Source organism: Pan paniscus, chromosome 7, assembly GCF_029289425.2.
Source record: "Pan paniscus chromosome 7, NHGRI_mPanPan1-v2.0_pri, whole genome shotgun sequence".
Lineage (NCBI taxonomy): Eukaryota > Metazoa > Chordata > Mammalia > Primates > Hominidae > Pan > Pan paniscus.
In genome coordinates this window covers 56,667,966-56,694,383 of record NC_073256.2, presented here as the reverse complement: position 1 = coordinate 56,694,383, position 26,418 = coordinate 56,667,966, and the positions used below count along the sequence as shown (strand labels likewise).

At 42.7% G+C, this 26,418-nt stretch overlaps 1 protein-coding gene and 1 non-coding gene across 5 annotated transcripts in view; both read right to left on the bottom strand.

Moving 5' to 3' along the window:
• The window catches only part of ASH2L (ASH2 like, histone lysine methyltransferase complex subunit), a 34,787-nt gene extending 8,627 nt beyond the window's left edge, over positions 1 to 26,160 (bottom strand). For 2 of the 4 annotated variants that reach the window (XM_034965948.3, XM_034965949.3), the window contains exons 1-13: positions 25,077 to 26,160; positions 24,371 to 24,437; positions 23,648 to 23,793; positions 20,362 to 20,450; positions 19,996 to 20,090; positions 16,536 to 16,631; positions 15,820 to 15,915; positions 14,096 to 14,171; positions 13,352 to 13,369; positions 11,459 to 11,552; positions 9,685 to 9,902; positions 2,646 to 2,813; positions 2,153 to 2,346 (exon numbers count right to left, since the gene is read on the bottom strand). In XM_034965948.3, the coding sequence (XP_034821839.1) occupies positions 2,153 to 2,346; positions 2,646 to 2,813; positions 9,685 to 9,902; positions 11,459 to 11,552; positions 13,352 to 13,369; positions 14,096 to 14,171; positions 15,820 to 15,915; positions 16,536 to 16,631; positions 19,996 to 20,090; positions 20,362 to 20,450; positions 23,648 to 23,793; positions 24,371 to 24,437; positions 25,077 to 25,264 (1,545 nt within the window). In that variant the 5' untranslated portion in view covers positions 25,265 to 26,160. The remainder of the gene's footprint in view (positions 1 to 2,152; positions 2,347 to 2,645; positions 2,814 to 9,684; positions 9,903 to 11,458; positions 11,553 to 13,351; positions 13,370 to 14,095; positions 14,172 to 15,819; positions 15,916 to 16,535; positions 16,632 to 19,995; positions 20,091 to 20,361; positions 20,451 to 23,647; positions 23,794 to 24,370; positions 24,438 to 25,076) is intronic. The other 2 variants (XM_003830728.7, XM_008956154.5) reach the window with 1 other exon arrangement.
• Positions 8,338 to 8,444, bottom strand: LOC112440717 (U6 spliceosomal RNA). Its single transcript, XR_003028736.1, has one exon. It is a non-coding gene; the product is annotated as a U6 spliceosomal RNA (small nuclear RNA).
• Positions 26,161 to 26,418: the final 258 nt, after the last annotated feature.

Here is a 26,418-nt window from a genome sequence, read left to right as displayed (position 1 = left end):
CTATGATAACCAAGACACTGTGATACATGCATAAAGGACAAGAAACAGATCACTGAAATACAGAGCTCTGAAGTAAACCTTTCCTTAACACAAACATCTGATTTTCAATAAAGGCATCAAAGAAATCCAGTGGAGAAAGGAAAGAGTTAACATATGGTGTTGGGATAATTGTGTAATCATATGGAAAAAAAATGAATTTTCATACTATACATAAAAATCTAGTCGGGCACAGTGGCTCATGCCTGTAATCCCAGCACTTTGGGAGGCCGAGGCGGGAGTTCAAGACCAGCCTGACCAACATGGTGAAACCCTGTCTCCCTAAAAATACAAAAATTAGCTGGGTGTGGTGGCGGGTGCCTGTAATCCCAGCTAATCGGGAGGCTAAGGCTGGAGAACTGCTTGAACCCATGAGACGGAGGTTGCAGTGAGCCAAGATTGCACCATTGCACTCCAGCCTGGGCAACAGAGCGAGACTCCATCTAAAGAAAAAAAAAAAATTAATCCAAGGTAAATCAGACACCTATGTGTAAAAGCTAACACCATGATGTTTTCAAAGGAAAACATGGGAGAATATCTTCATGACTGGGAGTAGCCGAAGATTTTTTTTTAAATTCATGGAAAGAAATAAGTATAAAAGAAAAATTTGATAAATCAGACTTCATAAAAACTAAAACTTTGGTTCCTCAGAAGACACTATAAAGTGCAATGACTCATGCCTGTAATCCTAGCACTTTGGGAGGCTGAAGCAGGTGAACTGCTTGAGCCCAGTAGTTCAAGACCAGCCTGGGCAACATGGAAAAAAAAAAAAAAAAATACCAAACCTGTTTCTACCAAAAAAATTTAAACTTAAAAAAAAAAAAAAAAAAAAAAAAAGAACAGAGAAGTCTCAGAATAGCAATATTAACAGGCAAAATATCTGAAGAGAAACTTCACAAAAAACATATGAGTGGCCGAAAAGCACATGAAAAATGCCCAGTATGTCATCAAAGAAATGCTAATTTAACTCACAATGAGATACTACTATACACCCATCAAAAATGGCTAAAATTAAGTTGACAGACAATCATAAATGTCAGCAACTAAAACCCTCATATATGGTAGGAAAAGAGTTTGGCAAATTTCTTATAAAGCTAAATATGTAACTATCCAATGATCCAAAAAGACTTGTACAAGAATATTCATAGCATCTTGCTCATAGTAGCCCCAGACCTGAGACGGCCCAAGTGTCTGTCAGTAGGAAAATGCATAAACACACTGGGGCACATTCACGCAATGGAGTACTACCCTGCACTGAAAAGGGTGCACAGATATATGCAGCAAAATGGATGAGTCTCAAAAGCCAGATATAAAAGACTACAGACTGCATGAGCCCATTTAAGTTCAAGAAGAGGTACAAATTAAAGTATGGTGGGAAAGAAAGTTAAAACAGTGGTTGCCTCTATGTGGGGGTGAGGACTAACTGTGAAAAGGCATGAGGAAACTTCCTGAGGTGATGGTAAGTGTCCACATCTCTTTTTTGGGGGGAGTGCAGTGGTGTGATCACAGCTCACAGTAACCTTGAACTCCTGGGCTGAATGATTCTCCCATCTCAGCTTTTCAAGTAGCTGGGACTATAGGCACTTTTTTAGTCTTTTGTACAGATGGGGTCTCGTGATGTTACCCAGGCTGGTCTTGAACTCGTGGGCTCAAGCAGTCCTCCCAGCTTGGCTTCCCAAATTGTTGGGATTATAGGCGTGAACCATCATGCCTAGTGGATCCTACATTTCAATAGTTTAGGTCAAACTCAAAACTCAGTGAATGTACACTTAAAATTTGTGTACTTCATTTTATATACATTTTGTATCAAAAGAATGAATTAAACAGGTTGAATTCTAGCTTATGTATCCTGAAGTACTTAGTGGGAAAGTGTCCTGATGTCTGTCATTTTCTCTGTAGTGCACTAAAAAAAGACAAATGATAGATGGGTAGAAGAATGAATGGATGACTATTTGTGCACCGATTGTTACTGTTATTCTGAAAATGCCATAGCAACAGGTTAGGAAAAAACGTGAGCTGTGGGTCAGCTCCTAAGAGATCACACAAGCCACAGTGATAAGCACTGGCTGCCACAGGTCTTCAAAGCCAGGAATCTGCCGGGAGAGGACAAACTCACCTTATCTTTGTATGTGTCTGGCAATGACTTGGCTGTCTCTGTGTCTTCAGGAAGATTAATATAAAATCCCAGGACGTCTCCCTGTCCATAGCCAGAAGAGTAGTGTTTGCCAATGGACTGGTGGAACTTGGTTCCCTTTTTGCTCCGCCAAGAATAGCTAAATTTATCATAACCTAAAGGAGCTTGAAGGTTTCCTGTCCCAATAAAAACATACACAGGAAGTCAGAAGATTGCAAGTCAAATCTAGTTTGCTGAAGGAAAAAGATCCTATTTCTTTTTATGTTTTTTGGCCAATTTTGTAAAATTGCTTAAAAACTTTCTCACAAGCAAAGAATTACAAAAATATCCCGGGAATAGCAAACCAGCTCAACCCTCAGGAACTGAATTCTATGCCCACAATCTGGTAAACCCAACAGCCTTGAAGCCTTAGCCCTTGGCCAGATGGTCTATCCTCTCTATCTGCTGTGATGTCCATATTAAGGCCCCAGCTTACCTAGGGGCTGGGACCAACCCAGTCTGGCAGCGGTATCTGGTGGCATCTCATCCACAGTGATTTCAAAATACCAGGCACCTTTCCGTACTCCATGAGAGGCCCTCACCATAGAGTAGCCCTTCTCTCCAACCACAGTCAGCCGGTCATCTGAGATCTTTAACTGGGGAGCTGCGGTGACAGAGATTAAAAGAAGGCCTGCAACTTATTTGAGGTTCTTGGGGACAATTGCCACAAAAACATTAGTCCAATAAAACAATTTAAAAATCATAAATATCAGGTCAGGTGTTTGAAATATTAGTTGAGGAGTTTAAAATTCTCAGCATAAGATACTGGCAAGGAATGAGAAAGCAACAAAAAAGAGAAAGTTGTTAGGTTACCTAGTTTTTATTACATGTGATTATCTTTTTTTTTTTGAGATGGAGTCCCACTCTGTCGCCCAGGCTGGAGGGCAGTGGTGCAATCTCGGCTCACTGCAACCTCCACCTCCCGGGTTCAAGCAATTTTCCTGCCTCAGCCTCCCGAGTAGCTGGGATTACAGGCGCGTGCCACCACACCCAGCTCATTTTTGTATTTTTAGTAGAGACAGGGTTTCACCATGTTGGTCAGGCTGGTCTTGAACTCCTGACCTCGTGATCTGCCCGCCTTGGCCTCCCAAAGTGTTGGAATTACAGGCATGAGCCACCGCACCTGGCTTATCTTTTTTTTTTTTTTTTTTTTTGAGACAGAGTCTTGTTCTGTAGCCCAGGCTGGAGTACAGTGGCACGATCTTGGCTCACTGCAACCTCCGCCTCCCAAGTTCAAGCAATCCTCCTGCCTCAGCCTGAGTAGCTGGGATTACAGGCGCCCACCACCACGCCCAGCTAATTTTCGTATTTTTAGTAGAGACGGGTTTCACCATATTGGTCAGGCTGGTCTCGAATTCCTGACCTCAGGTGATCCACCTGCACTGACCTCCCAAAGTGCTGGAATTACAGGCTGAGTCACTGAGCCCAGCCTACATGTGATTAACTTTAAGACATCTGATTGATATTAATTATATTGCATATTCCCTCAAATATAACAAACCAATGGTGATGAGTTTGGAACTTTATTTGAATAAATCTTCATTTAAAAAATTTAACTTTTTTTTTTTTTTTTAAGAGCCAGGGTCTTGCTCTCTTACTCAGTCGCACAACCACAGCTCACCACAGCCTTGAACTCGTGGCCTCAGGCGATCTTCTTGTGTTGGCCCAAGTGCCAGGATTACAGGTATGAGCCACTGTGGCTAGCCTCTTGACTAGTTTTTTTTTTTTTTTTTTTTTTTTCCTTGAGATAAGGTCTCATGCTGTTGCTCAGGCTAGAATGCAGTGGTGTCATCTTGACTCACTACAGCCTTGACTTCCTGGGCTCAAACAATCCTCCTGCCTCAGCCCCCAAGTAGTTGGTACTACAAGTGCTACCACATCCAGCTAATTGTTTGTAGAGATAGGGTTTGAACAAGTTGCCCAGGCTGGTCTCAAACTCCTGAACTCAAGCAATCCGCTCTCCTTGGCCTCCCAAAGTTCTGGGATTACAGGAATGAGCCACAGCACCTGGCCTTAACTGTTTTAAAACAATTTCAAACTTTCAAAAAATAGTAGAGTCCTAGTGTGTGCTTCACTCAGTTTTCCTAAATGTTCACATCATGTATAATCATTAACATAATCATCAAAACCAGAAAATTAACAATAATACTATTAAATAATCCATGGACCTTCTTAAAATTAAGCCAATTATCCAAGTAATATCCCCTTTTCTGGCCCAGGTTCTAATCCTAGATTCCAAATTTCACTTAGTTGTCATGCCTCCTTAGCCTCTTCCAATCTCAAACAGTTCCTCAACCTTTCATAAGCTTGACACTTCGAAGAATATTGGTCATTTCAGTTTGTAGAATGTCCCTCAGTTACATTTGTCTGGTGTTTTCTTTTGTTTTTTTTTTTTTGGAGATAAGAGTCTTGCTCTGTCATCCAGGCTGGAGTGTGATGGTGCAATCTCGGCTCACTGCAATCTCTGGCTCCCGGGTTCAAGCGATTCTCCCACCTCAGCCTCCCAAGTGGCTGGGATTACAGGTGCCTGCCATCATGCCCGGCTAATTTTTCTATTTCTGTAGGGATGGGGTTTCACCATGTTGACCAGGCTGGTATCAAACTCCTGACCTCCGGTTATCTACCCACTTTGGCCTCCCAAAGTGCTGGGATTACAGGTGTGAGCCACCATGCCCGGCCTGGCGTTTCCTCATTTTAAGGTCAAGGTTATTGTTATTCTTACTCAGGAACTCCAATGAGGTAATGTTGTGCCCCTCAGTGCATCATACATGCTATCAAAATAGTGATGTTCACTCTGGTCACTTGATTAAGATGATGCCTGCCAGGTTTCTCCACTGCTAAATGACAATTTTCCTTTTGTAATTCATAAATATCTCAGGAGATGAACCGGTATTTAAGACAATCAAGGAAATCTGATTATGAACTGAATTTGGATGATAGCAAGGAATTATTTTGGTTATAAAAGAAAATATCTGCATTTTTTTTTTTTGAGATGGAGTTTCACTCTTGTCGCCCAGGCTGGAGTGCAATGGCGCGATCTCGGCTCACTGCAACCTCCGCCTCCCAGGTTGAAGAGATTCTCCTGTCTTAGCCTCCCGAGTAGCTGGGATTACCACCAGGCCCGCAATTTTGTATTTTTAGTAGAGAAGGGGTTTCTTCATGATGGTCAGGCTGGTCTTGAACTCTTGACCTCAGGTGATCCACCCGCCTCAGCCTCCCAAAGTGCTGGGATTACAGGCGTGAGCCACTGTGCCTGGCCCCAATAGCCGCATTTTTAAAGAGATGCATAGTTTTTAGTGTACATAGGGTGATATATATATTTTTTTAATTCAGAAAAAGAAAAAGAAATAGATAAAGCAAACATGGCAAAATCTTGAACTGTTAAAATCTGGGTGAAAAGTGTACAAGGTATCGCTATAGTTTGGGTATTTGACCCTAAATGCAGGTTGAAATTTGATCACAATGTTGGAGGTGTGGTCTGATGGGAGGTGTTTGGGTCAGGAGGGCAGATACCTCAAGAGCAGATTAATGCGGAATGTGGGGATGTGAGTGAGTTTTCACTCTATTAGTTTCTGAGGAGCTGGTTGTTAGAAAGAGCCTGGCACCTCCCTCCCTGTCTTGCTTCCTCTCTTGCCATCTAACGCCTGCTCCGCTTTGCCTTCTACCATGACTGGACATGCCTGGGATCCTCACCAGAAGCAAGCGCTGGTGCCATGCTTCTTTTAGCCAAATAAACCTCTTTTCTTTACAAATTACCCAGCCTCAAGTCCTCCTTAGTAGCAACACAAAGGGACTAAGACAGGTATTCACTGTAATTCATCTCTCTACCTCTGCATATGGTTTGAATCTTACTTTATTACCAGGCCATTATGTGAGATAAGGGAGCAATCTAAATAATCAGGGGAGAACCCCATGACTTCCACAGAAAGAAAAAATGGCAAAAGGTGGGAGAGAATTTCGAGGCTTTGTAGGCTGATTTTAACAGGAAAGGTTGAGGCTGCAGTGAGCCATGATTACACCACTGCACTCCAGCCTGGGTGGCAGAGTGAGACCCCATCTTGAAAACAAACAAATAAACAATGAGGCCAGATGCAATGGCCCATGCCTATAATCCCAGCACTTTGGGAGGCCAAGGAAGGAGGATCACCTGAGGTCAGGAGTTCAAGACCATCCTGGGCAACACAGTGAAGGAGACTTTGTCCCTAAAAAAATAATTAAAATTTAGCTGGGTGCAGTGATGTGTGCCTGTAGTCCCAGCTACCTGGGAGGCTAAGATGGGAAGATTGCTTGAGTCAGGAAGTCGAAGCTGCAGTGAGCTGAGATCGCACCATTGCACTCCAGCCTGGGTGACAGAACAAGAACCTTTCTAAAAAAATAAAATAAAATAAAATAATTGCATGGAGCAAAGACTATATACATAGCACGCTGCTATTCATGTATAAAAAAGGAGATAAGGCTGGGCGCAGTGGCTCACACATGTTATCCCAGCACTTTGGGAGGCTGAGATGGGCAGATCACCTGAGCTCAGGAGTTTGAGACCAGCCTGGCCAACATGACGAAACCCCATCTCTACTAGAAATACAAAAATTAGCCACGGGTGGTGGCACACACCTGTAGTCCCAGCTGTTCGGGAGGCTTCAGCATGAGAATTGCTTGAGTCAGGGAGGTGAAGGCTGCAGTGAGCCGAGATCACGCCACTGCCCTCTAGCCTCAAAAAACAAATCAAACCAAAAAAACCCAGAAACAGACAAACAAAAAAGGGAGATAAAAGAATATATACATGTACTGTATCTGCTCATTTGTGAAGAAATACAGCAAGGATAAACTAGAAACTAGAGTGTGGCTGGGAAGATGGTGGAAAAAAGAGAGTGAGAAGGGCATTGTAGGGGTGATGAGGGAGTGACATTTTGTAAACCGTTCTGTACAGCTCTGACTCCCAGAACCATAGTAATGTTTCACACATCCTCACTCCAAACATACATACACACAAACAATCAACATGTGGGAGAATCCAAAATGGCATCAAACACTAGCAAATAAACCTGACTTAACTGGACATGACCCACTAAAGGAAGTGGGGAAGAAAAGAACTAATCTAAGTTACCAGTACCTTGGACTGAGTACGGCAAGTCTAAAGACAAAAAGAGCTATATATAAATGCTATAATCTACTTAGTAAATGTTTCTCCCAGGGATTAGAAATTCTGAAACTGGCTAGGTGCGGTGGCTCACGCCTGTAATCCCAGCACTTTGGGAGGCTGAGGCGGGCAGATCACAAGGTCCAGAGTTCAAGACCAGCCTGGCTAACACGGTGAAACCCCGTCTCTACTAAAGATACAAAAAATTAGCCGGGCATGGTGGCACGTGCCTGTAATTCCAGCTACTCAGGAGGCTGAGGCAGAAGAATCACTTGAACCCGGGAGGCAGAGGTTGCAGTGAGCCGAGATTGCGCCACTGCACTCCAGCGTGGGTGACAGGGCAAGACTCCAACTCAAAAAAAAAAAAAAAAAAAAAAAAAAAGAAGGAAATTCTGAAACTACTTTATGTGCATATTAAATATGAGCAAGGTCAAGAATGGTGGCTCACTCCCAAGACCCTGGGAGACTGAGGCAGGATGACGGCTTGAGCCCAGGAGTTTGAGACCAGCCTAGGCAACATAGTAAGACCCCACCTCTAAAAAATTAAAATTAAAAAACCCAGCTAGGTGTGGTGGCGTGTGCCTGTGATCCCAGCTACTCAGTAGGCTGAGGCAGGAGGATCGTTTGAGCCCAGGAGGTTGAGGCTGCAGTGAGCCAGGACTGCATCACTGCATACCAGCCTGAGTGAGACTCTGATCTCTATAACAAAATAAATATATTGAAATAAAGTAAATATATTGTAGATAATTATCTATCTAATTATTCACATTTCCCACTGTTGGAGAAAGACCTTACAAATAAGGAAAGGAGGAAGGCTGTCAACCCAGGTATCAATATAAATTGTTATCTGTGTACATGCAGGTTTGTACATACACACATGCACTTCCTACCTCTGACCACTGAGGAAGTCTAGAAGCAACGACGCCTAGTAACAGCACACCTAACACCTAGATATTAATTGCTATTTGTTTATTTACTTTATTACTTAAAAAAAAAAAAGGAACGCTTCACAAATTTGTGTGTTATTCTTGCACAGGGGCCATGCATCTTCTCTGTATCATTCCAATTTTGGTATATGTGATATATGGAAGTGAGCACCTAGATGTTATTCCTAAACAACATGCTCCAATCAAAGGAACCAGGGCTTGGTGAAGAAGTAGGCCTGGGGCACAGAAAATATAAGATTGGCCAGGAACACCTTTTGATGCCTCAAAGTAAAGAAATTTTTTTTTTAAAAAAAGATGCGGCTTATCGAAAGAACACAAGAACCAACTTCTTGAAGAAGCTCCTACTTGCCAAAGCTGGAATAATTTAAACAACAAAATAATCAAAGTATTGGATTATACTCCCTGAAATAAAGTAAATATATATGAGTCCATACTGATATAAATAATCAATTAACAGAAAAGGGAAAGAGGAAATCGAAAATCATCATACAACACAGTCATAATTGTTGCAGACAATATCCACTGATGGGTGCTAAAATTAGTGAACATAAGTTTAAAAACAAACAAGATATTTGCATAGATAGACTCGATGTATTTTTGCCTAAGACATTTGTTAAGTATAACAAATTGTTATACTTAACGAATTGTTAAGTATAACATTTGGAAAGACGGTAGTTTTTTACAGTGGAGAAAGCTAGCAGAATCACCTTAACCAAATGATCATGGTCAATGTAACCAATAAGACCTACTGACATCATGAATCCCATGAGATGATGCTATAAGACATTGTTTCCATGTTATTCTTCCCCAAACTGCCTAACTTCAGTCTAATCATGAGAAAACATCAGACAAATCTTCACTGAGGAATAGTCAACAAAATAACTGATTAAAACACTTAAAAAATATCATGGTCATGAAAGATAAGCAATGGCTTTGGAACTGTTCAAGACTATAATAGACTAAAGAGAAATAATTAAGTGTGAGTGGAAAAACTGGTAAAATTGAAAGGTCTTTCTCTAGTTGTGTTGATAATATTTACCAATGTTAATTTCCCAGTTTTGATAACTGTACTATGGTTTTCTAAGATATTATCATTAGGAAAAGCTTGATGAGAAAGAAAACTTATTTTTGGCAACTTTACTGCAAGTTTAAAATTAGTTCAAAATAGAAAGTTTTAAAAAACCATATATATATATATATATATATATATAAAACGGCTGGAGCTTATAGGAAGGAACAGAATTTCTTGCACATTCTGGATGAATCTAGACAGAGATGGGGGTGAGGCAGTGGCAACAGACTGAGATGTACACCTAATTCTAGACTGACAAGGCTAATGATGGCAGTTCAAAGTAACCCTGCATCCATATGATCTCCAATACTTTACATACCTCGATCGTGTAGGGCTAACAAAACCCGTTCATACAAGCAGGCTCTGTAGAGGTCTCCAGGAATAGGTTTTCCTGCCCAGCAGTCAAGTTCCAGCTTCTCGGGGTCAGGGGCGTGGGGATCAGGCTCAGCTAGAATATACCGATAGCCATCTTTGTTAAACGGGTGTTCCAATGGGTAGCCATGAGGGGGAAGGCGCTGAGCAGAAAACAAAGGGTCACTGCAGAAAGGAAAAAATAACATCAAAAAACTAAAACCTCCTTTAGCTCAAATGCATTCAACTGTGTAAGAAAGGCCTCTGGTTTATTTCAGCTAGAATACATGCAACTTCACAGCAAATACTTCTCATTACTCAAATAAGTAACTCTGCCCTCTTCGGGCAAAACAAGGAAGTGAAAAGGATTAGCTTTATTGAGCAAGGTAGTTTTGGTGAAATTACTTGTAGATTGTGGATATCTTCCCAGTGGTCTTTAAACATGAATTGATGTCTATGAAACTGAGCTGGTACATTATGCGGGGGGGAAGGGAGGAGAGGAATGGGGGTGATTAGGGTGATATTCTTTAGTATACTGATTATTATAAAGTAATGAACAGAAGCTCAGAGACATAAGCACTTGCTATCTTGCTAATCTAAGTAAATAACTTGTGCAGTGAGCCGAGATTCCATCACTGCACTCCGGCCTGGGTGACAGAGCAAAACTCCATCTCACAAAAATATATAAATAAATAAGCAACCTGGATTTCATCACCTCAGCTTTAGACAAAGGGAAGGGAAAAGGCATGAGAAGGGAGAAGCAGAAAGTTAAGGAGCTAAAGGAGCTAACATTCAACACTGGTTTCACTCCCTCCCCACCTATCCTTTCTCAAGTCGCCTTAACAGAACTTCACTCCCTAGGTTCCCCAGGCTTATCACCAGAAGACACTATCCTTGTTACTACTATAAATTTTGTACTAACAAATGTATGTACACTTAAATGTAAAACATGACACTTAAACTTGGGTTTGTTTTGTTTTTTTGAGACAGTTTCATTCTTGTGGCCCAGGCTGGAGTGCAATAGCGCGATCTCAGCTCACTACAACCTCTGCCTCCTGGGTTCAAGCAATTCTCCCACCTCAGCCTCCTGAGTAGCTGGGATTATAGGCACGTGCCCCAGGCCCAGCTAATTTTTTTGTTTTTTGTTTCAGTAGAGATGGGGTTTCACCACATTGTCCAGGATGGTCTCAAACTCCTGACCTCAGGTGATTCACCTGTCTCAGCCTCCCAAAGTGCTGGGATTACAGGCATGACCCACCGTGCCCGGCCTGGGGTTATTATTTTTGTTTTTTGTTTTGTTTTCGAGACGGAGTCTCATTCTGTTGCCCAGGATGGAGTGCAGTGGCATGATCTTGGCTCACTGCCACCCGCCTCCCAGGTGCAAGCGATTCTCCTGCCTCAGCCTCCCAAGTAGCTGGGATTACAGGCGCTCACCACTACACCTGCCTAATTTTGTATTTTTAGTGGAGATGGGGTTTCGCCATGTTGGCCAGGCTGGTCTCAAACTCCTGGCCTCAAGTGATCCACCCTCCTTGACCTCCCAAAGTGCTGGGATTACACGCATGAGCCACTGCACCTGGCCTCCAACCTGGGGTTATTTTGTCCCTCAAAGTGCTCAAGGTTTAGAAAAAATGGACAGGCTTTTTAACCTCTGACCCTTGAACTCTCTTCCCTCTGCTGGACTTTCCCAGCACCAAATAATACTTAAATAGTGAGGGGGGCAGGGTGGGCACTCTCCCCACCTCCGGGCCTTCTTGGTGGTCCCTGTGGTCCCTCCATCCTGCTGTTTGCGCTTGGCTCCTCGTCCTTTTCCGCTGCTTCCTGCTGCAATTCCCCCTTTGAAGAGAAAGCAGATTGCTTTCAATGAGCCACAAGGGAAACACCATGTGGATACTGAAATTCCATAGGGACCAACACACCCAATGTGCATTTGTGTAACACCACAGGAGGATTTCCTTCCAAAGGCATATTGGATTTCACCCTAGTTTTCAAAGAATCTACTGAGCATCTCATAGCCTGGGAACACTGGGTTCTGGCAATAAACTCAAATGAATCCAGCACTATGATGGTTGGGTTACAGTTTTCAACCTTTGTTCCTAATAAACTGCAACTATTGGTATACTTTCTCAGGGTGTGACACAAATGCATTCTCACTCATTCAGATCCCAAACACCCACAGCTAAAAAGAATGAAAACAACCGTATGGGCACATTTTTTTTCATCCAAATTAATACAAACACCCATAAAGAGAGAATATCCTCACTGTAAGTCGATGTTCACTTGCTTGAACTACACAATACAGTCCATAAACATCATAAAAGCACAGTATCTGCTAAAGCATTGAACCTGAATATCCAACAAGACAAAATACATCCAACATGGAAAACGGAAACAGAAGTACTAAAAAGGTGTTTCTCTCCAGTACTGCTAGATCTCCATCGTGGTTGCACATGACACAAATAAGAAAGAAGGCTTTCGATTTGCTAGGCAATTTTTAGTTCCATACCCATTCGTCAAATACAACATTTATTAAGATTGTGCCAATGCACTAAAATTCAGGTTAGATTAACCTGGCTTGTGGAACTAAAAGCAATTAATAGGAATAGACAATTTACATATTTTATACAAAAAATTTAGCTACATACTAAAGCCACAAGGAAGATTACCTTGTGTATTTCTGAAATAGGTACTTTGAAATTTTTGTCCAGTTCAAATTCCTCTCAATTAGTTTTATTTTTCCCTCTTCCAGGAAATGTCCCTGAACTGCAGGAAAACACCTTTACGTAAACAACTGCAGAGTACTAAATCTTAATTTGGGGCAAGCTTGGGAATTACTAGCAGTTCTGCTGCAATAAAAAGGATCAAGACATTGAAGGTGGCTCATATTCTGCATATACAGGACCAGACTTTTTATGCAGAATTTCCTTTGGTGAACACCTCAGATGTTATTCCTATTTTTCATAAAAGTTTAATGTTAAACTGCTGCAATGTCATCATCTCTAGTTTAAGTAACCATAATCAAAAAACAATTAAATTTTTGTTTTTTTGAGACAGAGTCTTGCTCTGTTGCCCAAGCTGGAGTGCAGTGGCACGATCTCGGCTCACTGCAACCTCTGCCTCCTGGGTTCAAACGATTCTCCTGCCTCAGCCTCCCGAGTAGCTGGGATTACAGGTGCCTGCCACCACACTTGGCTAATTTTTTGTATTTTTAGTAGAGATGGGGCTTTGCCATGGTGGCCAGGCTGGTCTCAAACTCCTGGCCTCAGGTGATCTGCCTGTCTCGGCCTCCCAAAGTGCTGGGATTACATGCGTGAGCCACCTCGCGTGGCCACAATTACATTTTTAATTGTCATTTGCATTTTGATTATTTTAAGAAGTTTCAGATCCAACCAGAACAGAGCAAACAGTACAGAAGTGGGATGGCTGGCCATGTTAGGCAGAATATGACAACATACAAGCTCTTAAATACTAACATTAAACTCAACTACTGTTTCATATTAAGTGCTATTGCCGCCATTTTCATAATGCTTCAAATTATGTAGTTTTTAGCTTCTACCATAGCTCAGCAAAAAGCATTTTCCAAACCACAAATACTTAAGTCTGAGAGGCTGAAAGAAGACAGTGGAGGAATTCACCTCCAAAAGTGGCTCCACCTGTAAGAACAGAAGTGGCACCATGTATTTGTCAAATTTTAACAATTAAAACGGGAAAATATGTTGTAAAAAGATAACACACTAGCTATTTCCAACCCACCTTAAAATATTAGTAACAGTAGAAATGATCAGATATTTAAGACGCGACCACTCCAAAAGACAGGTTAATGATCCCATATATCAGATGAACAGCTAAATATCTCTCAGCCACCCCAACTCTTATTAAATAACCATTAGTAACGAGGGGTTTTCCCGCTATTAGATGGGTTAACAGAAGAACAAGCTGCAATGGGTGGTTAATATAGAAATGCTATCATGTGAATGAGCTGAAGTTTCAGGGCAAGAAAAATTAGAAGATGGGCACAGGAAATCTGTTAAAAGTAACAGCTGAATTGCAGAAAAAGAGTGGAGAGGAGCTGAATCTTTCTAAATTTAATGTTAGTTGTAAGGATACAGATATAAACACAGCAAATCTGACCTTGAAATGGTTCCTTGTCTTATGCTAAACCTGTCTCACTCAAGACCAAACTGTTGTAAAGTGACAAAAAGTTCTCCTCTATTACCATCTGCCAAATCCTTGGCTAGTTCCTAAAAATTGAGTTTGAACTATAAAAGCATTTTAGTAAGTATCCAGGTTAAGGGTCAACCCAAAGAATGGCCAGTTCTAGGCACAACTGGATTCAATAGCTTCCAAATATTTCAGCAATGAGACATGTAAACACTTACCATTTAAATTCCCACTAGTAGACACAGCACTGCTCTGTTTTTGGTTGTCATAAGCAGGACCAATGTTACTAAGGTCCTGCAAAAATACATCCAATTAAAAAAGGAGTCTACGTAAGTCAGTCAATCTGGATGCTCATAAAACAAGAGAAATTCTAACAGAATGGGAACTAAAATTGACAATTCTTTTTTTTTTTGAGATGGGGCCTTACTCTATTGCCCAGTCTGTAGTACAGTGGCGCGATCTCGGCTTACTGCAACTTCTGCCTTCCAGGTTCAAGCGATTCTCTTGGTTTACCCTCCCGAGTAGCTGGGATTATAGGCACACACCAACACGCCTGGCTAATTATTATTTTTTTTTTTTGAGAGAGTTTCACTCTTGTCACCCAGGCTGGAGTGCAGTGGCGCGATATTGGCTTACTGCAACCTCTGCCTACCAGGTTCAAGTGATTCTCTTGCCTCAGCCTCCTGAGTAGCTGGGATTAGAGGTGCCTGCTGCCACACCCAGCTAAATTTTTGTATTTTTTAGTAGAGATGGGGTTTTACCATGTTGGCTAGGCTGGTCTCAAAACTCCTGACCTCAGGTGATCCACCCACCTTGGCCTCCCAAAGTGCTGGGATTACAGGCATGAGCCACCATGCCTGGCCTAATTTTTCTATTTTCACTAGAGATAGAGTTTCGCCGTGTTGGCTAGGCTGGTCTCCAACTCCCGATCTCAAATGATCTGCCCGCCTCAGCCTCCCAAAGTGCTGGGATTACAGGCGTGCGCCACCATGCACAGTCTGAAATGGACAATTCTAAACAATGAAGCTCGCAGAGTCCCAAACTTGGGTGTTTTAAGGACCAGCAAGCACCCTTGCAAGTATGTGTGAGGTAGGCCAAGTGTAAGGATCAGAATAGTTTCAGAATGGCGATAAATGGCAATTAATCAATCAACTTGGGTAGAGGCAGGAGAGGGCACAGGGCAAACCAGAGTGCCTAAGCCCCATTCACTCAGCTCCTGTGGGAATTCAGGCCCCATGCAGTCAGATGTTTTCATTTTACAAGACAGAAATCTAAATTTCTATGTGAAATCTTGCATTTTCTTTTTTGAGAGACAGGTCTTGTTGTATTGTCCAGGCTGGTCTTGAATGCCTGGACTCAAGCAATCCTCCTGCCTCAGCCTCCAAAAGTGCTAGGATTACAGGCATGAGCCACTGCACTGGGCTGAATCTTGCATTTTCAAAGCTGGCAAATCAAACATGTAAAGACACAGCTTTAAGATTTGACATTCTGACTTGCCAAATGTGAACCCTCTGTTGAACAAAAAACGGCAATTTTCGTTTGCCTGTTATGTTAGATATGCAACACAAATTCTTCAAAACAAATTCTTTTCACAACAAAGAAAGTTTTTAAGAGCAAAATTTAAGATGGCAGGAAGATTAGAAGTAATTTGAAATAGTATTTTTACATGTTACAAGCGAGGAAACTAAAGTTAAAAAAAAAAGTGATTTGAAGAAATTCATAACATTTTGGGGAAGACCCACAACGAAAACACTATACAACACTGGTCTCTTGGTTGAAGGTGAGTACTCTCATATCAGTCACTATTTTTTTGGAGTCCACCATGCTATGTGCATATAATGGCAGTGTGTTATGTGGCAAATATACAAATGTAAACAGAACCTGATTACCTATCCCCGAGTGGCTTAAAATCAAAAAGAAAATGTAAAACATATTAATGTACCTGATCCAAAAGTCCAAATTTGGGGTAATCTTCTTCTGGGTCTTTACTCCCTGGATCTGGGTGTTCCTTTACCAAGAATACATCTCTTTCTTTACTCTAAAAAGAAGCAGTGTTTTACTATTAATGAACATTTTATACTTAAAAGTATGGAATTAATAATCAACCATTAACTCTAAAAGTCAATTCCTAGGTGCAGTGTCCAAAAAAGATAGTATCGTTTTTCCTTCTAAGAAATAATCAGTGACCATCAAAAAATTCAAACAACAGAGAAACACAAAGAGTGCCCAAGTTTTTCATAATCCTCACCTATCCTTCTATTTCACAAAGATAAGCACTGTTAACAGCTTCCTGTTGACTTCTCCCAAGGTGCTCTCTTTAATTTTAAGGACAATATTGCCTATAACTTTTTTTTTAATAGAAGAAAAGAAATGGTCTCTAATTTCAATACAAAATTATTCTTGGAAAAGTACTGTGGACAAGTTTCAATACATAAAACCAGGTGTATGCGGGCAATGTTCATATAAGACAATATGCATCTCACTGATTCTGTGTGTGAAAACTACTAAAATTCACAATTAGCTGTATCTCACTCAAAGATTTAACATTAAGTTGTTCTAATTTTACCATTTCACAATGAGACGATAAAATATTATTGAATTCTTACAAAAAACAATGGTTTTTTAAATGTCAAGTCTAATCAATTTTAATCTACTTACCATTGTTTTAACAATGTTATTTGGCCAAGTCATTTTCCCAGGTCTCTGTCTGGTTGTCATGCACTCCCAGTATTTATCAATAAATGGTATAATATCCTAATTTTCAAAATAAATTAAGACTATTACTGCTGCAGTCAAAGATATGCTGACAAAGAAAGAAAACAGCATTTTTCAAAGACCTTGTTAGAATCAAGAGAAAAATCCATGTTAGTTTTTCCCCCCACGGTGTTATACAAGGTTTACATGTTTGTCTTTTAATCTCTGAATATTTCATTGCATACACACAATACACAGATTATGGGGATTTCCACAAGTATAAACAAACCTTAGCCATGTAGGGCTTACACTCCAATTGGAGAGAAAAGCTCTGTCACAGTCCCTTGGCTGTCAGTTGGAAGATGACTCCCAAATTATTCTCTCTTGAACTCCTATTTCTACCAGCTGAGACATCTCTATCTGGACATCCTAAAGGGACCTCAAACTTCTTGTGACTAAAATGGAACTTGGTATATTACCTCATAAATCTGCTTTATGGATTTCTATTCTTGCTCCTGATAACTTAGAACCAGTCATCACCCAGAATAAGCTAGACACATTAAGAGTTGTCCTTGACTCTTCTCTCACAATTTTTACACCTAAATGCTCACCAAATAAATTTTAAAATTTCAGAAATGTCACTCCAATCAGGACTCCCTTCCATCCCCACTGCTGTGACTGTGGCTCTCACCAACTCCTGCTTGCATGACTGAAACGACTTTTGCTTCATCTTCTGGCCCCCTATTTAGATAATCTTCAAAAGTACCACCACCAGAGTTAGCTCCATGACAACTAAATCTTTACTAAAAGGAACCAGGGAAAGTACAAAGAAAGCCTGGAATATTTTGTTGTTCCAGAAAGTAAGGAAGAGTTCAAAAACGGATGGGGGAGTATCAAAGAGTTTCAGGAGTCAGTCTGATAGGGCTACAATGGTTGAATCTGGGACAACCTGAGGGTCAGAAATGAAAAAATCCAACAAGAGCTGGGCGTGGTGGCTCACGCTTGTAATCCCAGCACTTTGGGAGGCTGAGGTGGGCAGATCACTTGAGGTCAGAAGTTTGAGACCAGCCTGGCCAACATGGTGAAACCCTGTCTCTACCAAAAAATACAAAAATCAGCCAGGCATGGTGGCATGCGCCAGTAGTCCCAGCTACTCAGGAGGCTGAGGCAGGATAATTGCTTGAACCCAGGAGGCAGAAGTTGCAGTGAGCCGAGACATCGCACCACTGCATTTTAGCCTGGGTGACAGAGCCAGATTCCATCTCAATTAAAAAAAAAAAAAATTCCAACAATGGACTATAACACACTGATTTTTAAAAAATAATCCACAGTGATATTTAAAAGGGAAGAAAAAGAATGAGGGAAAGTTATTTACAGAAGACTTGCAACCAAAGAATGTATTCTGATTTACAACTACTACTCTAACAACTGATTCAGGGTTGGATAATCAATGGTGGCTAAAAATCACTGGTTGAAAGGAGTAGGAGAATAAAGTACTCACATAATCTCCATGTATGGCTTAAGGATTACTTAGCACAAAGATAAAAATGCTCCCTCCTTAACCAACTAGTCAAATTTAGGATCACTAATAATAAAACAAAGCAATATCTTATATACCTCCTGATGTGACAGTCTAAAAAACACACGATACTTATGTAACATTCTTGCCAAAGATGTTTAACACATGGCCAGGCACAGTGGCTCACAACTGTAATCTCAGCACCTTGGGAGGCCAAGCCTGGTAGATTGCTTGAGCCCAGGAGTGTAAGACCAGCTTGGGCAACATAGTGAGACCTGTCCCTATTAAAGCGGAAAAAAAAAAGTTTAACCTGAACATAATCATGAAGAAAGTCAAATGCAAATTGAGGAATATCATGCCAAACAACTGCCTAAGCACTTAAAAAATTTTAATTCATTAAATAAATAAATAAAGGGGCTGGGTGTGTTGGTTTATGCCTGTATTCCCAGACGTTTGGAAGGCCAAAGCAGGAGGATCACTTGAACCCAGGAGGTCGAAACCAGCTAGTGAGACCACATTTCCACAAAAAATTTTTTTAAGTTAGCTGGATGTGGTAGCATGCGCCTGGAATCCCAGCTACTCGGGAGGCTGAGGTGGGAGAATAGCTTGAACACAGGAGGTTGAGGCTGCAGTGAGCCGGGCCTGTGCCACTGCACTCCAGGCTGGGTAATAGAGCAAAACCCAACTGAATAAAGGAATTGTTTTATTAATAGATTAGAGACAAAACAGTCATTACAACTAAATGTAATGGGTGATCCTGACCAGATCCTGGATGGAGAAAGAAGCTATAGAGGAGGATATTATTAACACAAAAATAATCCTGAGAAACTACAAATATGAACTGTAAATTAGTAGTACTGCACCAATGTTAAATTTTTTTATTATGATTATGGCATTGTGGTTGTATAACAGAATATTGGGTAAAGTGTACCCACAATGTAGCCTCATATAGCTTAAGGGAAAAACAGATATATGGGGACATAAATCAAATGTAGCAAAATGTTAACTGGCAAATCTAAGAAGAAATGGGCCGGGTGCAGTGGCTCACACCTGTAATCCCAACACCTTGGGAGGCTGAGGCGGACGGATCACTTGAGTACAGGAGTTCTACCAGCCTGGGCAACGTGGTGAAACCCTGTCTCTAAAAAAACCATAAAAACTAGCTGGGTGTGGTGGTGTGCACCTGTAGTCCCAGCTACTTGAGAGGCTGAGGTGGGAGGATCACCTGAGCCCAGGAGGTCAAGTCTTCGGTGAGCCGTGATGGTGTCACTACATTCCACCTTGAAACTTTTCAAAATAATTTTGGAAAAAATAAACTAAAAAGAGGCCACGTGCAGTGGCTCACACCTGTAATCCCAGCACTTTGAGAGGCCGAGGAAGGCAAATTGCTTTAGCCCAGGAGGTCAAGGCTGCAGTGAGCCATGATCACACCACTGCACTCCAGCCTGGGTGACAGAGACCCTCTCTCAAAAAAAACACAACAGTCCAGGTGCGGTGGCTCACGCCTGCATTCCCAGCACTTTGGGAGGCCGAGGCCAGTGGATCATGAGGTCAGTTGGAGATGAGCCTGGCCAACATGGTGAAATCCTGTCTCTACTAAAAATACAAAAAATTAGCTGGGCGTGGTGGCGCATGCCTGTAATCCCAGCTACTCGGGAAGCGGAGGCAGGAGAATCTCTGGAACCCAGGAGGCAGAGGGTGCAGTGAGCTGAGATCGCATCACTGCATTCCAGCCTGGGCAACAGAGCAAGACTCCATCTTGAAAAAAAAAGAGAACAAGGTAATCACTGAATCCACTGTCATATATTCAATAAAAACTGGGAAGAAAGTACTTGTTAGGGAGTATATTTAGAAGTTCCACCTAACTCTTCAACATAACTGCAATTACATTAATTCCACCTCTACCTTATCTTTGGAGAACATTGTCTTCGGATGTTCATCCTGTGTTCGGGACTGCCATGTCAGGTTGGCCAAAGCACTAAGGCACATTTCCTTCAAGTCTATCAAAAACAAAAAGAAAGAAACAGTTATCTGTAGTACTACATCTCTACTACCAAGGGAATACTCGATAAGTGGTCCAGAAAATAACAATTATGGCAGCAAAATGGAGTCATCATGTGACCTGAAATGGGCAATTGCAATTATTCAGAGCTAAACCCCAACTGAATTTATACCAGCTACTAGGCAAAGGTCTCCTGATTCTGCTACGCCCAGATCCCTTTTCTTTTCCAGTGGATAATCGTCTTCAAATACTCCAGAGTTTGTTCTTACTTGCTTGCTTCCGGAGGAAATAGGTATTCCCACTGTGATGGCAGACGTTGCAATGAAAACTGTAGTTGGTCATGAAAGGTAGACAGGATCTGCCGAAGAGCCAAATTATACAAATTAGTGAACTTGTGAACACACACACTTCTTTTTTTTTTTTTTAAAGACAGGGTCTCACTCTACCACTCAGGCTGGAGTGCAGTGGTGCAATCATAGCTCACTGCAGACTTGACGTTCCCTGGCTCAGGTTGATTCTCCCACTTCAGCCCCCCAAGTAGCTGGGACTATAGGCATTAGCCACCATGACCAGCTAATTTTTGTATTTTTTTATGGAGTCAGGGTTTCGCCATGCTGCACAGGCTGTACGCCTCTTTATGAGAAGTTAACATGAATCCATTCCCCTCAGTGACAGGTAAATTCAAATGTTAATATGTTAACATAGTCTTAAAATGTAAAAAGGTTGTCAAAACCAAAACAGGGCTCATATTTTTATAAATACCTGGATTTTTCTGTCACGAAAGTTAATAAGACCTTATCTGTTATACTGGACAATTCAGCATCTAGAAGGTTCTCACTGGTATCTTGTTAAGTTTATTTTTTGAGTACCTAAAAAGAATATGCCAGGCTAGCTGTAGAAGAGGACAAAGTAGTCTAAGGTGTATCTCTATGGTGTCAATAATGTGGTTGGAAAGGGCAGGCAGAATGTAAGAAAAAATGAATTAAAAATGTAAATAACTAGGCCAGGCACAGTGGCTCAGACCTCTAATTCCAGAACTTTGAGAGGCCAAGGCGCATGGATCACCTGACATCAAGAGAAGACTTGCCTATTTGAAGGCAAGAGAGGAAGAGGCCAGGAGGGGAAAGACAATATGGCAGAGACGGATGCAACAGAGGAACCAACGCATTTGAGAAGAGAAACATGGTAGTGACTGCACAAGATGACAGGAAAAGCACAGGAGTTTAGTCTTGCAAAGGGCAAAGTAACAGAAGGACAGAAGACCTTTAGTATAAATGGCTTAAGCTAGAAGAGAAGAAATCAGAACAAAGGTTTATCTTGGACTCTGAAACTAGCTTAGGGTATCCTCAGAGAAGACTACCAAGCATTTACCAACTATTGCTACCCTCATGGAATTACGAAACATTCTTAACAAATGTTACAGCTGAGTTTCCTTACCTTCACTTCTCTGTAGAACCTCTTCTGTTAAACAGACTATTGTGATAAGCTTATTTACAGAAGACAAAGCCTCATACTAAAGATAGGTAGGTAAATAGTTATTTTAATTTAAATACAAACAGGTGTAAAGAGCAGCCTTTTTCATACCCTGCTAGCTCACATTCTCTATCTCAGTTGTAAAAGATAATCCATCCCACCTAACTGGGCTTTATTTTTCTTTTCTTTTTTGAGACAGGGTGTCACTCTGTTACCCAGGCTGGAGTGCAGTAGCAATCATGGCTCACTGCAGCCTCAACCTGCAGGGCTTAAGCAATCCTCCCACCTAAAGCTCCTGAGTAGCTGGTACTACAGATGTGAACCACCACGCCCAGCTAATTTTTTTCTATTTCTCGTAGAGACACGGTCTCACTATGTTGCCTAGGCTAGTCTCGAAGTCCTGGGCTCACGTCATTCTCCTGTCTCGGCCTCCTAAAGTGCTGGGATTACAGGTGTGAGCCACCATGCCTGGCCTTTTTTTTTGAGACGGAGTCTCACTGTCGCCCAGGCTGGGGTGCAACCTCTGCTTCCCGGGTTCAAGTGATTTTCCTGCCTCCCGAGTAGCTGGGACTACAGGCGCGCACCACTGTGCCCAACTAATTTTTGTATTTTTTTTTCTGGTGACGGGGTTTCACCATGTTGGTCAGGCTGGTTTTGAACTCCTGACCTCGTGATCAGCCTGCCTTGGCCTCCCAAAGTGCTGGGATTACAGGCGTGAGTCACTGCGCCTGGCCCCCCACTTTTTTTTTTTTTTTTTAACTTGATACCACTGATAGGATCCAACTGGGCTTTAGATATAACTTTTGAAATTCAGTTACAAACTGTTGTCTCCAAAGCTACCAAAACTTTGAACTGTGATTTGATTCTTCCTTGAATTCCTCCCAGTTATCTCTCTAGTAAACTTCCTTTCCTAAACTGTCTATCCAAACAAATTTTTCTGGCAAAAGTGGCCCTATCTTAGGCCTCTCTAAGAGACCAGGCTTGCTTAGCTAGTGTGTTTTCCCAGCAGATGTTGCTACCAAGATCAATTATTTCTTCCTGATCCTTCAGTATTTTTCTTTCTTTTTAAAAACACTCTTTCCTAAATCACAAGTCACATGTTAATTAAGACATCAGCATTTCTAAAACCCACTTTAACCTTTTAACTAGAAAGTATACAACAGATTATAAAGGAAAGCTGGGTGTGGTGGCTCATGCCAGTAATCCCAACACTTTGGAAGGGTGAGGCAGGAGGATCCCTTGAGCTCAGAAGTTCGAGGCTGCAGCAAGCTGTGATCCTGCCATTGCACTCCAGCCTGGGCGGCAGAGCGAGACCCAGTCGCAAGAAAAAAACAAGAAAACATATATATATACACACACACACACACACACACACACACGTATTTCTTCACAATCTCACCCAAGGTGGATTAATTTCAGGATAATGCAGCCTTATTTTTAGATAGTCTTTTATAAATGTATTAGTATAATACAAACCATAAAGAACATTACAGAGAGCGAGCAGTACAATTATTCCAACAGACAGTCAGTATAAGGAAAAAAGTCTTTCATTCTCAATCACAATATGATTTTAATTCACTAGAAGAGGTACATGATTGGAAATAGGTTTGCTGAGGAGAGTAGACAATATACCTAAAGGAGCGAGTCAGCAGCAATGAGAAAGGAAAAAAAGGATGGTTCAGGCATAAAGAGCATGGGTCATCTCAAATTTTGGACAACAGGCTTTATCCACATATATCCTTTCTGAAAAATCCAAAACACCAACACAAGGTTTATATTGTTCTAAATTTGTTTATATAACACTTTGTAATTGCATTTTTTTTTTTTTTTGTCTCCAAACCAGGTTGTCAACTCAAAAGGAGGGGCAATACCCACCACTGTATCTACCAGAGCTGTGCCCTCAGTAAGCAGATAACATGCTAAGGGAATTAAAACAACTCCTGATTCAACATCCTACTTGCTGAATAGGGGTTAGGAGACATAGGAAATACTTTGCATTTATTTTGCCCACAAAGTAACTGTTGAGCATGTTCAGATTTATTTTACCGAGCAATTCTCACAAAAACTATGAAAAGTACTCACGAGGTATCTATGCCAAATGTGTCAGCCGTGAACCATTTTGTACAAATCCCACATTGCAGCTCTACCTCACCCAACTGTCGGCCATTCTCTTCATCCACGGAGCCCGCCTGAGTATCCATCACCTCTGATGTATCCCCAGCACCTTCCTGTGTCAGAGCAGTTCGAGACTCAAATCAGTTGACTTGAATGTATTTTACTTTATTTTATTTTTTTAAGAGATGGGGGTCTCCCTATGTTGCCCAGGCTGGTCTCAAGTGATCCTGAGGTCTCAGCCTCCCAAAGTGCTGGGATTACAGGCATGAGCCACCGTGCCTGGCCTGAATGTATTTTTGATTCGCTTAAAAATGTAAAAACAAGGCCGGGCGCGGTGGCTCACGCCTGTAATCCCAACACTCTGGGAGGCTGAGGCGGGAGAATCAACTGAGGTTAGGAGTTCGAGACCAGCCTGGCCAACATGGTGAAACCCCGTCTCTACTAAAAAGACAAAAAAAGAAGCCAGGTGTGTTGGCAGATGCCTGTAATCCCAGATACTCGGGAGGCTGAGGCAGGAGAATCGCTGGAACCCGGGGGGAGGAGGTTGCAGTGAGCCGAGATCGCGCCACTGCATTCCAGCCTGGGCGACAGAGCAAGGCTCCGTCGCAAAAAAAAAAAAAAAAAAAAAAAGAAGAAGAAATAATTAAAAACAAACCCTATTTGGTCTTGCAAACAACTAAAAATACTTACTAGTGTATCTTTTCCATTAGATGATTCTGTCTCCAAGCCACCGCTTACATCGACCAAGTTTGCCTCCCTATAAGATAATGAAAGCGCTCAAGTAGGAATTCTCAAGACAAACCTCAAAATGCCTATTCCCAAAAATGATGATCAAATTACAGCCGAACTTCATACTCCTGCAGCTTTTTCAGCTAAGCCTGATCTCAGACTGGATGCCCAAGGTACTGTGAGGATACTGAGAAGGTGGACATGTCAGACAGTCGCGGACCCACGGAGCACAGGGAAGCCTAACCGGCCTTTACAGTCAAATCTACCTGGGTTAGAGTTGGTCCTGGGAGAGGTTCAAAGAGAGGCAGCTCTCCCACCCTGTTTTCAGAGTGACCGTTACTTCTTCCAGTCTGGCACTGCAAAGTGGTTTCTTTTCTGGAATATGTGAAGGCCTCCCGTTAAAGTGTGAGCTACCAGCTTCCTGCCAGGGTGCAAGGATCAGAGATAACGACAGGAGCCTCAGCTCCCACCGCCCGTGAAAGGTGCGGAAGGGGCGTTATCCGAGATATGCTTGAGAGGGGACGGGCCAAGCGGCGCAGAGGCAGGGCGAGCCATTGGCGGCGGGGCCTGGGTTCGCAGGGGGCGGGCAGCAGGGCTCCAGGAGCCGCGGGATTCGCGAGGGGCGGGCCTCCCTCCCGCGTCTTCCTCGGGCGGCAGGACCTCTTACCCGCCTTCAGCCTCCCCGGAACTGGGCTCAACTGTCGGAGCAGCAGAGGTCCCCTCTCCAGGAGGAGCGGCTGCTCCCGCTGCCACCGGCTTCATCTCCCCCTCTTCTGCCCCTGTTGCATTTGCGGCCGCTCCTGGGCCAGGCCCGGCACCCGCTTCCTGGCCAGGTCCTGCTCCTGCCGCCGCCATCACGGCCACCCCTGGACTTCTCGCGAGAATAGTCTCTTCTCTCGCGCGCGTTGCTGTGTGACGCTGTAGTCTTCAAACAGAAAAAGCCCGCGGTGCGTCCACCGCCTGCCTGAGGAAGCCTAATTCCACGACCGCTTTAAGGCCAGGCGCGCGGGCAGAGGTGGGCCGGCCTCCCGCGCCGGCGGTGGCCGCTGGCCTGGCAGGCTGAAGGTGGAGGAAGCTAGATGGTTAGTGCGGCTCTCTGGAGGACTTCCTTTCGAGTCAGGGACTGACGCGGCGTATTTTCGTGGCTACGACTGGATATTCTGCTCAGAAGAGGGTCCTTGAGAGCGCTGGCCGTGCCGCCAAACACTCCTCACCACCGAATGTGGGAAACGTCTTCCTTGGAGTCTAGCACTCCCTGCCCGCCCCGGATGGAATTTGGTTTTCTGCGCAGGGTCGCCCCTTGGAGCCCGTTTCCAAATGATCTTAAGAGGGAAGGGAATCTAGGGAGGCCGATTCCAGGGGCGAGGGTGGAAAACCCAGGCCGGGCAGCCGAGGAGCGGCGTGGGCACTAGAAGCGGCTCGCCGCTTCCTACTGTGAGAGGCGGAAAGCGAAGCCCGGGGGTGTGCCGGGGCACTCGGAATGTAGACAAGTTTGGTGCCCAGCGAAAGGAAGAGGTGTGGACTGAAAGTACGAACTTGGGAAGTCATCAGCAGTAGCTGGTGGCTGGCATCAGTGGAGTGAGTTGAGTCTTTCAGAGCCATGGTCTCCAAACTCGAGAATGCAAACCTCTAAGAGTGTTGCGGCCAGGAACGTTTTCAGGACACCAGTGTTTATCCTATATCCTAAAATGTTGCCTAACGATAATACACTCTTCTCCCGCTTTACACAAGAACGGCGCACCCCTCGCCAATCCTCAGTCTAATCTTACTGTGATGTGTCCACCGATAGTGTAGGAATCTCTGGGCCACTGGACGCCATGGGAAATACGTAGATATTGATTTCCCAATTGGTTCTCAATTATTGGTTTTCAACAAAATTGAAGAAAGACCTAACTGAGTTGCCAGGTGACATTTTTAAAATTGGTGATAAATACTGAAATCAGGGGTTGGTACTCCAAAGAGAAGCAGGATGCTTGATCTAAGTATCTCCTCCCAAATACGTAGTATTG